The sequence below is a fragment of the Fundulus heteroclitus genome, chromosome 12 (genome assembly GCF_011125445.2).
Source record: "Fundulus heteroclitus isolate FHET01 chromosome 12, MU-UCD_Fhet_4.1, whole genome shotgun sequence".
Taxonomy (NCBI): Eukaryota; Metazoa; Chordata; class Actinopteri; order Cyprinodontiformes; family Fundulidae; genus Fundulus; species Fundulus heteroclitus.
In genome coordinates, this window is record NC_046372.1 from 21,614,441 (window position 1) to 21,629,564 (window position 15,124).

Below are 15,124 nucleotides of genomic sequence, written 5' to 3' on the forward strand. Positions count from 1 at the left end.
AGGGAGAGTCGTCTGCGTTGTACATGGCTTTGCTGCAATCCCTCATACTGAGCAAGCATGAAGCGACAGTGGGAAGAAAAACTCCCCATTAACGGGAAGGAAAACCTCCGGCAGAACCGGGCTCAGTATGAACGGTCATCTGCCTCGACCGACTGGGGTTACAGAAGACAGAACAGAGACACAACAAGAGAAACAAAAAAGCACAGAAGCACACATTGATCTAGTAATCTGTTCTACATTAGATGGTAGTAGCGGGTGAGCCGTCTTCTCTGGATGATGTCACAGTTAACAGAACGCCAGACCAGGTGTACCTACTATGAAGAGAAAAGAGAGAGAACAGAAAGTTAAAGCAGAAATGACAACACATAATGCATAATTGAAGAACAGTAGAACTCAATATAGTGAGAAAATTAGATCCTGATATACTCCAGTAACCTAAGCCTATAGCAGTAAAACTATAAAGGTAGCTGAGAGTAACATGAGTCACTAGTTATAATTTTTGTCAAAAAGAAAAGTTTTAAGCCTAGTCTTAAAAGTAGACAGGGTGTCTGCCTCACGGACCAAAACTGGGAGTATTTAGTATTTATCAGCAAACCTGAACATTGTGGCTTCAGACGGGTTGGATTTAAATGGCTGAAGAGCTCCTGCTCAGTTATTTTCTTATGATACTAATATCTTTTGCTCCGATCGAAGCAACAGTTTTCATAAACCCCAGAAATTAATAGATTAAAACAGTTATGGACAAAATGTCAAAAAGTTTGAATAAAACAAAATTTATTTGGCTTAGAAAAAAAAGAAGGATAAAGTATAAGTCAAGGTAGAGAAAGAGGCATGGAGTAGATGGATGCTGCCGTTTGACCACAGAGCAGTTAAATAAAAGATTATTATGTTGCTAAATCATACTATTGGATGATATAAAGCCACTGCCTTACATTAAATTTTAAGAAATGTATGTCCTTTTTAAAATACACTATACATTATACAACATGAAATATTTTACTGGGTATTGTTTATGTATTTTAATTGGTAGATTAGAACATACAAATTAATTTAGTGTTAGAGAATGTGTATAGAAATAAATATACTGCAGGCCGTCCAGCAAAGATATATATGATGGCTTAGTTATATAACTATTTATATAAAACAGTTGTTCATGGCATAGATTGGATATATTTATGATCTAAAGATAAATTATTGGTATGAATATTTCTAGATAGTCGATGTTTAGGGAGAGTAGAACAAAAGCCTTCACTTCCTGTTCATTTTATTGCTGTTATTCTTGCTTTATAAAGAATGTTTGTTGTATAACCAATAATGAGCTTAAGAAACCACATTTCATCTAAATGTGCTCAAAGTTTTTTTCAGCGTTTTCCAAGAGCTGCAGCCATGAGTCTCTGTTACAGGGAAGACAAAGTGTCTGCTGGTGAGATCCTGCAGTCTGAACAACGATTAGTTTCCCTCCGTTTAGCTGGAAGCGTTAAAACTGATCCATGGAGACCAGGGAGGAGGTCAGAAATGAAAGTTATCATTTCATGTCAATTTAACTTTATTTAAACTTCAGAGGTGCAGCTGTAAATAAAAACCTGAAGATCAGTTTCTATAAACCTGATCCATAAAAACCTCCTGACCTGTTACTTCAGGAGCCGGCCTGTGATTGGTCGGTGTCTCAGCCAATGGGATTGATCAGTTTACCTGCCTCAGTGACTCCTGGTGTCTCATTAGCCCTGCCCCTGTGAACTTTGATCTTCTCTCACCTGTCCTCACCTGTTCTTTGCTAAAGCTGAACGCGGGTTTGAATGATCCTGCAACAGTTTCTGGTGAGTAAAACTTAAAATAAATAAAACGTTTGAAATATTCACCAACTTCTATACTTTTGTCGTATGTTTATTCTTTTAAAGATGAGTCAGAAAAAATATTCTTAATAATAAAAAAAAACAATAAAGTATCTAATATGTTTTGTCTGGGATCCTTTACATAACTTTATTTTTAGTTTAAAGGAAATCTGGGAGTGAAACATCGAAGAATAAAGGATGTTGGGTCAAGATGAACTTACAGCTGGAGACTTTTTCCCAGTTGTTGGACAAACAAGAACATTAGGATTTATTTTTCTTGCCACTCTGTATCAGAGTCTAAAGTTCAGGAAGAAACACACTCTCAGAGATAGCACAGGCTGGTTATAGTTGTAATAACTAACTTATAAGGTGATATAAAAATGCAATAAACAGAACCTGTTGGCTGACATTTGCTGACTGGACAAAAGTGGAGTCAGCAGAGAAAGTGAAATAATTCTTTTGTTATTGAACTAGAACAGATGAGCTTTAAAGATGGTTTGCATGCTTATTATTTCAGCTCGATGAAACTCTGGACAACCTTCATCTGAGTTTGAATCGTCTTCCATTTCCTTTCATCCTTGAATCAGCAGGTGAGTCCGTTTAGTCTTCAGACGGCTGCTGTTCATAATCATCGCTGCTTCCAGGGTGGAGCTTTGCTTTAAGAAATGTTGGAATCATCTAAAAATCTGATTCATGGTTCTGATTCAAAACATCAATTTAATGACTCGATGCAGACTGCTGGGCCTCCTTAGAAAACTTTTAATCAACGGTCTGGAGGAGCTGCCTTGAGATGATATGTTGTGAACTGGTGCTAGATAAATAAACATTAAAGCAATAAAGTAAATATGTGAGAAACCTTCTAACATTGAAGCAAAACTCACAATGTTTGCTAATAATTCTTTATCTTCTTTTGGCTTCTCACCTTCAGGGCTCGCCACAGGGAGCCATCTGTTTCTATCTGTTTCCATCTAATTCTATCTTCTACAGCTTCTTCTCTCACACCTGCCACCTTCACATCTTCTTTACCTCCATCCATAAATCTCCTCTCTGCTCTTCCTCCAAGTCTCCTGCATGGCAGCTCCAGCCTCAGCATCCTTCTACCGATATCCTCACCTTCCCTCATCTGTACATGTCCAAACCATCTCAGTCTGGATTTTCTTGCTTTATCTACCGTATTTTTCAGACTATAAATCGCTCCAGAATATATGTTGCATCAGTTTAAGACTGCGTTATAAAGAGGAAAAAAATATATAAATTACACCAGACTATACGCATTTATTTAGACATTTATTTCACTCAATCCAAGACTAAAAACTGACATTTTCTCTGATTAGCCAATTTATTATATTCCACAGCTGCATCCATAAATGGCTGAATAACATGGAGCATACCTGAGAGGATGAATGGAGTAAATTAACAATTCCAAACAGGAAGGTTCTATCCAGCACATTTCAGCATTACTGAAAGTTATCAGAATTATGCCTAAATTAGACCGTGAGCGAAGGTGTAACCCGCCCGGACAACAGAGTTTTGAGATAGCGCTAGCTGCTATTAGCTTCACACACTGCTCAGTAACATGTTCTGTCTCAGTCAGGTTCCTTAGAGGTGCACCATGCAATGCTCTGCGGTGTGAATGCAGACTGAAACAGTGAAACAACATTCTAACGTGTGTTCAGTCTCTGTTGTCTATAAGGTAATGTTTCAATTGTTTTTTAAGCGATACAGGAGCAGGAAAAAGTTTTCACAAACCTAAAGTGCCCTTGAGACCACAGACGGTAATGTTTACTCCTTGGTTCATGTTGGTCAAAATGAGCTACAATTTAAAATTGATATTTAAGTCATATCTGACTATAATTCGCAAAGAAAGTGTGACTTATAGTCCAAAAAACATGCTATATAAATCTAACATGAGCTGCTTCTATTGTCATGCATGAGCAGGCAGAAGACCCAATATTCCTACCAGACACAAGGTTGGACACTAAAAGGTGTATTGACAAGGAGAGAACAGAGACTTGGTGCAGGCAGGAAGCCTCTGGTGGTTAATGCTGCCTCTGATGGAGCGAGGCAGGGAAGATCCTGCTGCTTACAGCAGAAGGTGATAGTCAGGATCCTAGAATCAGTTCTGATGGATCGATGCGGGTCCATAACAGACAGACAGACAAATTGGTGGGAAAGGCTGAGATCGAGGCTGTGAAAGCATTCCAGGTTGTGTCTAGAAAGTGAATCGAATTATTATTTTGGCCACCTGAAACACATATTGTGTGAAACACATAAAAAGATAAAAAGATAATGTTTTAAGATTATCACAGATTATTGCAATGAAACAAACTTTAACATAAAAATTAGCTGGAATAAAACAGATCAGAGATAATTGCAACGAGTAACCCTCACAACAACACATGTAAGAACCTCCTGGTTCAAAAATAACAATTATTGAATGAAACAAATTTAAAGAAGGTCAATTGGAAAAAAATATCTTTTGCCTTTTTATGGTGTAATTGAGTGTATGTTGTGAAATAAAATAAAATAGGCTGATTTCTCTGTTTGTTCAGCTGTTCCATCGGTCCGATCTCGTTGGTTTCCTGGAAGATCCCATCATGGCTGAAACGTCCGGTGAGTCCAGACAGAGTTTATATTCCAGAGACACTGAGAAATAGTCAGACCTTAGATCATTAAAACTTGGTGCTAAGATGTTGTTCTTCACGTAGCTACACCTACATTAAAACATTATGGCCACTGCTGTACGTTTTGCTGCTAAAACAGCCGTGACCCATTTATGGCTGAAGTTCTGCTGTGGGAACAGGCACCAAGATGCTCCTTTAAATCCTGGAAGTTTTGAGGCAGGACCTCGACAGACTGGACTTGTTCGTCCTCAATGATGAGAGCTGTGAGATTTGGAGGTCAAGTCAGAACCTCCAACTGGTTCTGAACCACTTCTGGTTTGTAGAAGGTAGCATTGTCCTCCTGGAAGAGGCCAGAGCCACCAGGGAGCAAATTCTTGTGTAAAAATGTAACATCCACATGAACGGCAGGACCCAAAGCTTCCCAGAGGAACATCGGCCAATCATCACACTGCCTCCAAACCCGGTAATCCTAGTGAGGTTGAAGAAAATGTGATTCACCTGACCAGATCACCAACTTCCTCACCCTATGGTTCTGATATTCACGTCCTCAAAGCTGGTCTGGCCTTACTAGCCACCCAGAACACTGTCAGGGGTCCTTCCTGGGTCCACTTTAACATATTCAGACCCCTGTAGACCAGAAACACCTCAGAAGATCTGCAGTTCTGGAGATGTTCTCATCCAGTTTTCCAGCCATGACAGGTGCTGCTGCTAACAGCTTAACAGCTAAATAGTTAGTTATTTCACCTGTCAGTGGTCATAAAGTTATGCCTGATTGGTGCTTAGTTTCCTATGTGAACACTTATCTCCATAAATGGAGTTTAATAAAAGATTATTATTGATTGTATTTTCAATGTAAGACTTTCTTTTACCCAAAGTAGATCCAGGGTTGATTTTACTGACTGTGTGAAAATAATTCTGCTTGTTTCCAAATACCCCCATTCTGCAAGATTTTTTTAGGCTGCAGGAGCTGTGAAGTTCTTGGTGATAATAATTAGTAAAATATCAATCTAGTTTTACTTTTACAGCAGTGATATCAGAGCTGCTGGAGCTGCAGAAAGCAGATAACAGGGAGACAACCGTAAACTCATGGACACATAGGTTGGACGAAATGGACTGATTAAGGGAAAGGGCTCAGCTTAAACACAGTTAATTCTTTAAACAGCCCAACCAGAGAAGAAAGAGAAGAGAAATGGATCTGAAATAAAGAGTGAGGCTGACACCATCCTTTATGTTCTGAACCTGAAGCTGCAAGATGTCCCTCAGCTTCACTGGTTTTAGGTTTTAAGTGGCGTTCCGACATGGAGGAATAGTTTAAGTTCAAAGTCTCTGACCAGATAACATTAACATAAACGTTTAAAATAGTTTGATTTTATTGAGTGATTTGGTCCACATGTGGACCAGAGAAGGAAGTGTAAAGGTTTGCTTTGGGGGGAGCTGGAGGGCAGAGGTGGGGGTAGGAGGTACTGCTAGTCAGATCAGGATTTTATTGGTCATGTTAAAGAAACATGGTGCAGGAACCTTTTGGTACTCTATAAAAAGCTGATAGGAGACATTCCTGTGAGTTTGTCAAGAGATAAAATGTTTCATTGATTCAGTAAAACAGATTTGATTTACCGTCTACAGTAAGATTCTGGGTGGAGAACTGGCCTTATTTCCTGATCCTAGATTAGGTCCATTTGAAATTGAACATTGGTGTCCTCAGCGTCTCATCTAAAGTCATGTCTGGTGGAGGGCTAAATTTTAACACCTGAAGACCAACCTCTGCAGATGAACCTGCTGTCCTTTGTCCCATCTCGGCTCTCTGGGCTCAGCAGAACTTGGATTAATGGGTGTAGAAACAGCGGCTCATTGTGTCGCCCCCCCTTATTGTGCAGAAAACTTGAAATAGCAACAAAAACATGAAACAGCTTGGATCTGCAAAATTAACCATGCTTATACGCCACAATTGGTTTAATGGTTTCTAGAGTTTAGTCTCATTGGTTTTGTATGATAGCATAAACATCCCATAATACTTAAAAATGACCTAACAGAAATCTGTGTGCCTCTCTGTTTTCTCTCTCACCCATCTATGAAGAGCCTCATTTGACCCGCAAAGACAGCAAAGACCTCATACTCAACTGTAAGTCATCCTGATGTGACTCGTTTCTGTTGTCCACACTTTTACTGCATTCATGCAGTTTCTACAACTGAATGCTGACATGTTTTACATCATTTTGTAAATAGACAGCTGTTCTTCCTCTTTTTTAACAGGAAAATGTAACTTTTTTAAGATGCTAATGACTATTTGCACAAATGTAGCTTTTTAGGTAAGTGTCTGTCTGGTCCATTCATGAAAACGGCAGTTTTTACATTGCTCTGCGAATCAACTGCTGCTTCTCTTCTTTTCTTTTTAAACATCTGAAAATTATCTACTAATAATTGCACCGTATGTTCCCCCTTCTGATAAATGGTACGTGGCTAGACCCTTTTAGATTTAACATGTTTCATATGGTGTTTTTACATTTCTTATGGTGTGTTCACACCCAACGTTTCGAGTCACAGTCAGTCCTGTGTTGCAGCTGTACATAGGGATAACATGTAAATCAGCCGCTACATTCACGTTTGGTGTGAACGCACCTTTAGAGTCTTAATAATAATTGAACTTTATTGATCTCACAATGGAGAAATTCACTTAACCCATCCTCTTGGGGAGCAGTGGGCTGCCACTGTGTGGTGCCTGGGGAGCAATTGGGGGTTAAGGGTCTTGCTCAGGGACCCAGAATGGCAGCTTGTGGGAGTTGAACTCAGAACCTCTGGGACCGAAGCTCTGTGCTCTAACCACTAGGCCACCACTCCCCCGATTGCTCTAGAGTCTTCTCTGTGAACACTCCTTCTTTGTTTTGCACAAGTGTCTGTGTGTAAATACTGGTTTCTGAGTTGATGTCTCATCAAAATGTCATTCTTTGTTCATAATGGCAAAATCGATTGACTCTTGATATTTAGTGACTATTAGTATCACTGCTCGACATAACAGCCTGAATCTGCAATGGCTGTTGGTGTTTACAATTTAATCTGTAAGGTTATATATATATATAATTCACCCAATCCTGCTTTGTTGGACATTTTCCCACTTTCAGTAGAACATCTTGAACAGTGATGTAGGGTCAACTAATAATAGAATAACTGGATAACTCTTTTTGAGGTCCAGGGCTCCTCTGGAGTTTCACAAGATTAATTTGTGGTGCAGTTTTACTAACTGGCCAGTAGGTGGCACTTCATGCACAAAGGTGGTTTAGACCACATGTCACACCTGTAAAAAACACCAACAAAATGCTTCTGGAAGGTGGACCACCATGTATGAAAAACCCAGAGACAGAGCTGGTTCATGGTTTAATGATTTCCTTTTTTATTTGTATTTCAGTTGCTCCGCTGAGGTTTGTTCTAATTGGAAACAGTTGGTCTTCAAGAAGTGAGTTTGGAAACTTCCTGCTGGGAAGAACTGGGTTCAACACCGATGAGGAACCAGAATCCTGCCAGAGTTTGAGTGGACATTTGATGGGGACGGAGTTGGTCATCATAAACACCCCAAATCTCTTGCTCTCCAACATCTCCCAGAACAAACTCAAACAACACATTGAACACTGCATGAGACTTTCTGCTCCTGGGCCTCATTTATTCTTGCTGGTTCTACAGCCTGAAACCTTCACCAATGAACACCAAGTCAGGTTCTGCAAGATCCTGGACTATGTGGGTGAGCAGTCCTTTGACCACTCGCTGGTTGTGATAACACCCAGAGAGGCTCTGGGACAACACAACGTCAGTCTGGGGGCCTCAGAGACCTTGGTGAAGCGGTGCAGAGGGGAGTTTCTGTGGAGGACGAACACCAAACTCTCTGACCTCCTGGAGTTTTTGCAGAAAATTTTGACTGAGAACAAAGGACAACATGTCGGCTTTGACAAATATGAGGAACCCAAACCTCCAGATACACAGGCTACTGGTGAGTGTGTTTACCTTGCTTATAGGAAACTAGCCTTATGTTCATAAAATATGATTAAACAGCTTTGATACCAATGTCAGGTCCTTTATGCCGCCTGTTGTTGTTCTGTGAAAGAAAGATCTGGCTGTGCCTCTGAGTGTATAGCTAGTTCAGAACCTGAAGGTGTGTCTGATAATTAACCAAAACCAATCCATGCCTGAAGTACTTCATTTATAATGAATACTTCAAAAGAGCTTAAGAGCAGTTCCTTGGCCCCAGGGGCCCTATGTTTAGCTTTAACAGAGCTGAAGTAAATGAATCTAGAAGCTGTGGTGATGAGTCTTATCCTGTACAGTTTAGAACAGAAGCGCCCATTTCTGGTTGTTGGCGTCTTGTATGTTTTAAATGTTTCCAGAGTAGTTTCTCCACAGTATGTCATCCAGTTCTAAAGAGAAATGTCAATAAAACATTAAATCAGTTTGGATGGGTGGAAATGCTACAACCTGCAGGACAATCTGTTCTTAAATACTTGATCCTCTATGTGAGTTTTTTTCTGCAAGACTGTTGTGCGTGGACACAACTAAATACACAAGTGTTTGATTTACCATACCATCCAAAAGTTGTAATAAAATCAATAACTTGATTTGTTGAGGGTGTTTTTAACAAGCAGTGCTTGAGAATGTTCCCAATCCCAGTCGGTTGATCTGTGATCAGCACCATCAGAGCTGAAAAAAAGATGCTAAAGACACTTAGAGCAGGATTTATCTATGCTGCCTGCTGAAATTAAGGATTCTTGCTTAGCACTAAGTGAAAGATGGTGTTGCCAACATTATGATGGGCTGCTGGTTTCAGTGAGTCCACCTCCGTTGTCATGAAAGGTTTTTTTCCTGTGGCCCAGATAAATGGTGGCGCTGTGAAAAGACCCAGACCAAGGCTTACGGTGAAGGGAACGTAAAGGACTGGTACTGAGCAAGAACTAGTATTAGCTTTGATGGAAAATTGTTATAGTGCTTTCCCTATGGTATATTTGATCCATGAGATAACTTCAAAGTTCTGGTCTAACAAAAGCATACTTAGTTGTTAATTAGACTTTTTTTCAACAAGACCCTTTTATTCTGGTAAATCCTTTAATTTACTGTAAATTACTGATTAACTGAATTGACATGGTGGTGTACACAGTTTCCGTTAGTTTATTGTTAACAGGCAGTTTTCTAAGTTTCTCATCATTGTGTTTCAGGGTCTGCCCTCAGAATAGTTCTGTTTGGGGAAAGTGAAGACATGAAGACAGAGCTGGGAAACTTCATTGTTGGTTCCAGTGGAAAACATTTCCAGAAAAACAATGGCTTTACAGCTTATTATAAATGTACCGTCACCAGCGGGGAGTGGAAAGGATATTCGCTCACAGTAGTTAAAACCCCAAACTTCCTCAGTTTGTCCAGGAAATCAATCAAAGCAGAAATACGAAGATGTGTGAACCTCTGTGAGCCTGGACCGAACGTTCTCCTGCTCTTAGTGAAACCTTCTACATTTACACAGAAGAAGAGGCAAGCCCTCACATCCATCCTCACATTGCTTGGACCGGAGGCTCTGAAGCACTCGGTGGTCGTTAAGACCAACAACCTAATTGATTCTGAGGCCTTCAAACAGCTGATCAGAGACTGTGGTGACCGACTGTACAACATGTTTGAAAATGACCTGAAAACATTAATGAGGAAAGTTAGGGCCACTGTTCATGAACACAAGGGAGCCTACCTTACCTTCGCTGAAGACAACATGGAAGCAGAGACTGGATTTAATAAACCAGCTCTGAACCTGGTTCTGTGTGGCAGGAGAGGAGCAGAGAAAAAGTCTGTAGCCCAGGCCATCTTAGGTCACACAGAGCTTCATTCAGTCTCCAACACATCAGACATCATCATGTATCAGGAAGACGTGTGCGGACGCTGGGTTTCTGTTCTGGAGATGCCGTCCCTGTATGGCAAATCTCACGGGGACGTCATGAAGGAATCATTCAGGTGCATCTCCCTCTGTGATCCTGAGGGGGTCCACGCCTTCATCCTGGTCCTACCTGTGGGTCCCCTCACTGATGAAGACAAGGGAGAGTTACAGACCATCCAGGACACATTCAGCTCTCAGGTCAACAACCTCACCATGGTCTTGTTCACTGTGGAGTCAGATCCCAAAGCTCCAGCTGTCATTGACTTCATCAGAGAAAGCAAAGGAGTCCAGGAGCTCTGTCAGAGCTGTGGATGGAGGTATTCTGTTCTCAACATCAGGGACCGGCAGCAGATCCCAGAACTACTGGATGCTGTGGAAAAACCCGACATATCTGTGAATGAGCGACGTTCCTACACCACCAAAATACATGCCAACGCTCAGGCAGAAAAGGTCTTAGAAAAAGAGAAAAACATTGTGGATCTGCAGGCAGAACTTCAGAACCTCAAGAGCAAGGCTGTCGCTAAAAGTAAGTGAGATACAGTCACTGGAATAAAGGAAGTACACCCCGTTACAGAGCTACATGTTCAGACATGATCTGAATAATCTGAACTGTAACATGTTCTACAATTATTTAAATACAACCTCAAGTGTAAAAAAATCTACAAGAGATTTTACACTAGTTAAAGGTGCAGTCAGGCTGTAAAAGTTGTTAAGAATCTCCATCAGCAGTAGCAAACAGGTTTAATTTGGTGGCAACCGGACTTTCATTCAGTTCTGTCCACACCTGTCCAGGAGTCTTTATCTGTTCTGGAGGCTCTGATCAACCTGCAGGTGGAGCGCTACTGTTTCTAAGAACATGAAGGTCCATCCTCCTAGAACTAGTCCAGGTCAGAACCAGTGACCCACCGTCTCTGTCCTGGTGGTTAGAAGCTACTGCATGGTGTGAGTGGAGGACTTGGTCTCCTGAACCATGATGAGATGCTGATGTAATCTCTCTGGAACGTGTTGGAGGACCGAGCTGTAAACTCTGGGGAGCTGAAACTCCATCCTCTGATCACTGATGGCTTTGCTCTTTGGACCAAGATGGCTTCTTTCACCCCTCTTTCTCCTGGTCCAAAATCTGAACATTATTGTTATCTAAAGAGTGCCCTTCATTCTGGAGGTGCAGGTGGACTGCTGAATCTTGCCCCTGGTCTTGCAGGATGGGCCTCCATGTCCTTAAATACAGCAGTGCACCAACTACAGGTTGTTCAATGATAATCACAGACTCCTGGTGTTAAAATGTTTTTACAAAGAACTGTGCGAATGTCCGGTTGTCTCTGATTTAAGCCTGTTCCCTGTTTTGATGACCCGGATAACTGAGAATTTGCACAGGCACCATAAGCAGATTTTTAGAACCACCTTCAGCAGCTTGTATAAATTCTTCAGCTCTGGTCAGGGAGTGTCTGCTAGCAGTGTCATGGATGGAGATAAGCTCTGACCTGATGAATCCCGCCGCTGTCCTCACCACTCTCAGTCTGAGACGTTGCAGGCCCCAGACCAGACAGCGATGCAGCTGATCAGTAGGCTCTCTCATAGACATCATATATGTAGACGTGTCGTTGGGCGCAGGTTCGTATATCAACGTCACCGCCATATTTTATGTGGACGGAAAAAAGTTAAGTTCTGTTGTAGTGAATGTGGTTCAGAGAAGATGCCTCATTCCTGTGCTGCATAAAAATGTATTTGGGCTGATTTCACTGCTTGTTTCTGCCTTCTATAAACTAAGGCTGCACCATGTTGCAAAACTGGACACACTAAAGAAGCAGAGTGGCAACACTAGGAAAAAGCAGTGCAAGACCATTCTTTTTCAAGGTTTTTAGCTTGCATACAGAACAGACTATTGTATTTAGACATAGAGGTGCATATATAGATTTTCAAGTATTATAAATTGTCATGCTGCAGGCTCTCTGTTCTCCCTCTGTAGAAAGTGGTGAGGATGGGAGCTGGCTGGTGTGCCTTTCTGGAACTAAAGAGGTTGTCCTGTAACCAACAGGTTGCCAGGGCAAACCTTCGCTGTGTCTTAATCCTTGTGTCCTTGGGCAACACACTTCACCCGCTTTGCCTGTTGGCGGTGGTCAGAGGGTCTGGGGATTGTTTGGCAACCTTGCTTCTGTCTGTTGTGGCTACAAATGTCGCTTACCAAGAAAAATCGCTGCTGTGCTTCTGAAGAGCAGAGTCAGATTCCATCAAATCCTCCAGGTTGGTCAGAAAGTTTCCTCTCTAAGGAAACCCAGCAGGTTGCATCAAGTCTCTCCAAGCAGCATTCACTCCTCCTGAAAGAGCGTAGAGCCACAGTGGACAGTCGTCTGCATTGTTGATGGATTTGCAGCAATCCCTCATACTGAGCATGCATGAAGCGATGTATAAAGGTTGTATGTAGCTGTGCAATACATCATTTTCGTTATGGCTAATAAATAAGTAAATTGTGGACCGCTTTTGTGTTTCTGTAACTTGAGGATAGATTTCAATTTTTTAGAGCTTGGTAAAGACTGGTTCCTTTTAACTCTGTCCCGATAGGTCAGATAGGTCTTTGGACTGAAACAGGGTTTCTTTACTGTACTTCAGAACTTTGCACCCTAATTAATAACTGCTGTACACATAACTTTTTCCCCTCCAGATGTCAACGAACAGCCGAGCCCAGATAATCTGAGGATTGTCCTGATTGGTAAGACCGGCTGTGGGAAGAGCTCTTCAGGAAACACCATTCTGGGAAGAGAAGAATTTAAAGCTGAAGCTTTACAAAATTCCGTCACCAAGTGCTGCCAGAAAGCACAGAGTGAAGTGGCGGGTCGCTCCGTAACGGTGGTCGACACTCCTGGACTGTTTGACACCAGCCTGTCTAACGAGGAAGTCAACAAGGAGATAACCAAGTGCATCAGTCTTCTGTCTCCAGGACCACACGTCTTCCTTCTGGTGTTACAGATCGGCAGGTTTACTGCAGATGAGATGGACACGTTAAAACTGGTTAAGAGGGTCTTTGGAAAGGCTTCTGAAAAGTTCACCATCGTCCTGTTCACCAGAGGAGATTCATTAGATCATCATTCCCGGTCTGTAGAAGAATACATTGAAAAAGGTGTGGACCCCATCAAGAACCTAATTGAGAACTGTGGAGGGAGATACCATGTGCTCAACAACTACGACAAACAGAGCAAACCACAGCAGGTCTCTGAGCTGATAGAAAAGATTGAGACGATGGTCAAGAAAAACGGCGGCGGCTGTTTCACCAATGAGATGCTGAGGGAAGCAGAGGCAGCAATACAGAAAGAGGCAGAGAAAATCCTGAATGACATGGAGGAGAAGATGCAACGAGAGCTGCAGAAGCTCAAGAGACAACAGGACAAAGAGGTGCAGGCGGTAAAAGAGAAAATGGAGGAACGAAAAGCAGAGCTAGCAAGAGAGAAAGAGGAGAAAGAAAAACATCTGGAGCAAATGAGCCTCAAAATTAACAGTGAGACTGAAAGAATCAACAGAGAGAAGGAGAAGAGGGAAGAAGAGGACAGGAAGAAGATGAGAGACGAGGTGATGGAGCGCCGGGAGTCTGAGGCGAAGCTGAAGGATGTGCAGAAAAAAATCAACTCAACAGATCTGGAGAAGGAGATTTTACTAGAGCAACTCAAAGAAAGTATGAGAAAAGAGCAGGAGAGCAGGACGAGAACACAGAATGATTACTGGGAACGGCGGCGGAAAGAGGAGAACAAACGGAAAACATCTGAAATAAAACTCAAGCAGCTCCAGATGGAGTACGATCAGACCAAAGCCAAGCTTGAACAGCAGCTTAACAACGAGGACGAAAACCTGAGAGATCTGGAGGACAGATATGAGAAGAAAGTAGAGGACATCAAGAAGAAGTTCAGAGAAAAGGCCAGAGAGCAAGCTGAAGAGCACAATGAGTTCAGAGACAAATACGGCACCAACTTCGCAGGTCTGATGGAAGAATACAGAGAGGAATTACAGACCCTGCAGCGGGAACATGAGCGAGCCATGCGGGAGGCAGAGGAGAAGCTGGAGAAGGAGTACAAGCTGCTGGGCAAACTGGAGCAGAGGGAGAAACAGCTCAAAGACCAGAAGAACGGCCAGGAAGAAGAATTAAAGACGATGAAGCAAAAATACAAGAATCGATGCGTGATCGCCTGAGAGGTTCTGTTCCAATCCAGACACTGATGAGAGCTGCTGGAGATCCTGTTGTGACCTGGAAGACAGCAGTCCGTGGTTCTGATCTCATTTCTGATTTTCTTGTCTTCATAAACTGACTTTTCAGGACAATTAGAGACATTTCAGACATGATCCAACAGACAGCCTGGCTGGTGAAGCCTAATCTACATTCTGGGTCTGAGCGCATCAGTTGCTTCTGGTGGAATTCTTCATCTCCAAACCCATAATTATGTCTGCAGCAGAACTGACTTTTCATTGGAATAGGACAATGGACCAGGACAATAGGAACTATGTCCTGACCCAGTTGAGTGGTTCTAGTCAAATTGTGGGATTTGCTAATTGCTCATGTCACTGATTTAAGTCAATGACTAAGTAAAGCCGGGCGTACACTGTACGAGTTTTTCAGTCGTGGTACTTATATACATCTCAAACTGTGCGACGGAACCGCGGGGTTTAAAAAGTTCACCGCTCACGATCTGTGCGGCGCGACGCTCGGACGAGACCGGACTGCTCACACTGTACGTCGTGTCCCCTCTGGGACCGCTCACTGTGGTGGCAGAGGCAGGGGAGCGACGGTAGGTGAC

General features: G+C 42.2%; 1 protein-coding gene across 1 annotated transcript; it reads left to right on the forward strand.

The window, feature by feature from the left end:
• The first annotated feature begins 9,657 nt into the window (after positions 1–9,657).
• On the forward strand, positions 9,658–14,522 carry LOC118565097 (GTPase IMAP family member 8-like). The gene is made up of 2 exons (XM_036144759.1): positions 9,658–10,872; positions 13,006–14,522. The coding sequence occupies exons 1-2, from the start codon at positions 9,690–9,692 to the stop codon at positions 14,520–14,522; spliced, it is 2,700 nt and encodes an 899-aa protein (XP_036000652.1). The 5' UTR covers positions 9,658–9,689.
• The last annotated feature ends 602 nt before the right edge of the window (positions 14,523–15,124 follow it).

What these genes read in the sequence shown, in the direction of transcription:
- LOC118565097 (XM_036144759.1), top strand. Translation starts at nt 9,690, where the DNA reads ATGAAGACAGAGCTGGGAAACTTCATTGTTGGTTCCAGTGGAAAACAT. An exon ending in GAGCAAGGCTGTCGCTAAAA is followed by an intron (nt 10,873 to 13,005) that starts GTAAGTGAGATA and finishes TTTCCCCTCCAG; the next exon opens with ATGTCAACGAACAGCCGAGC.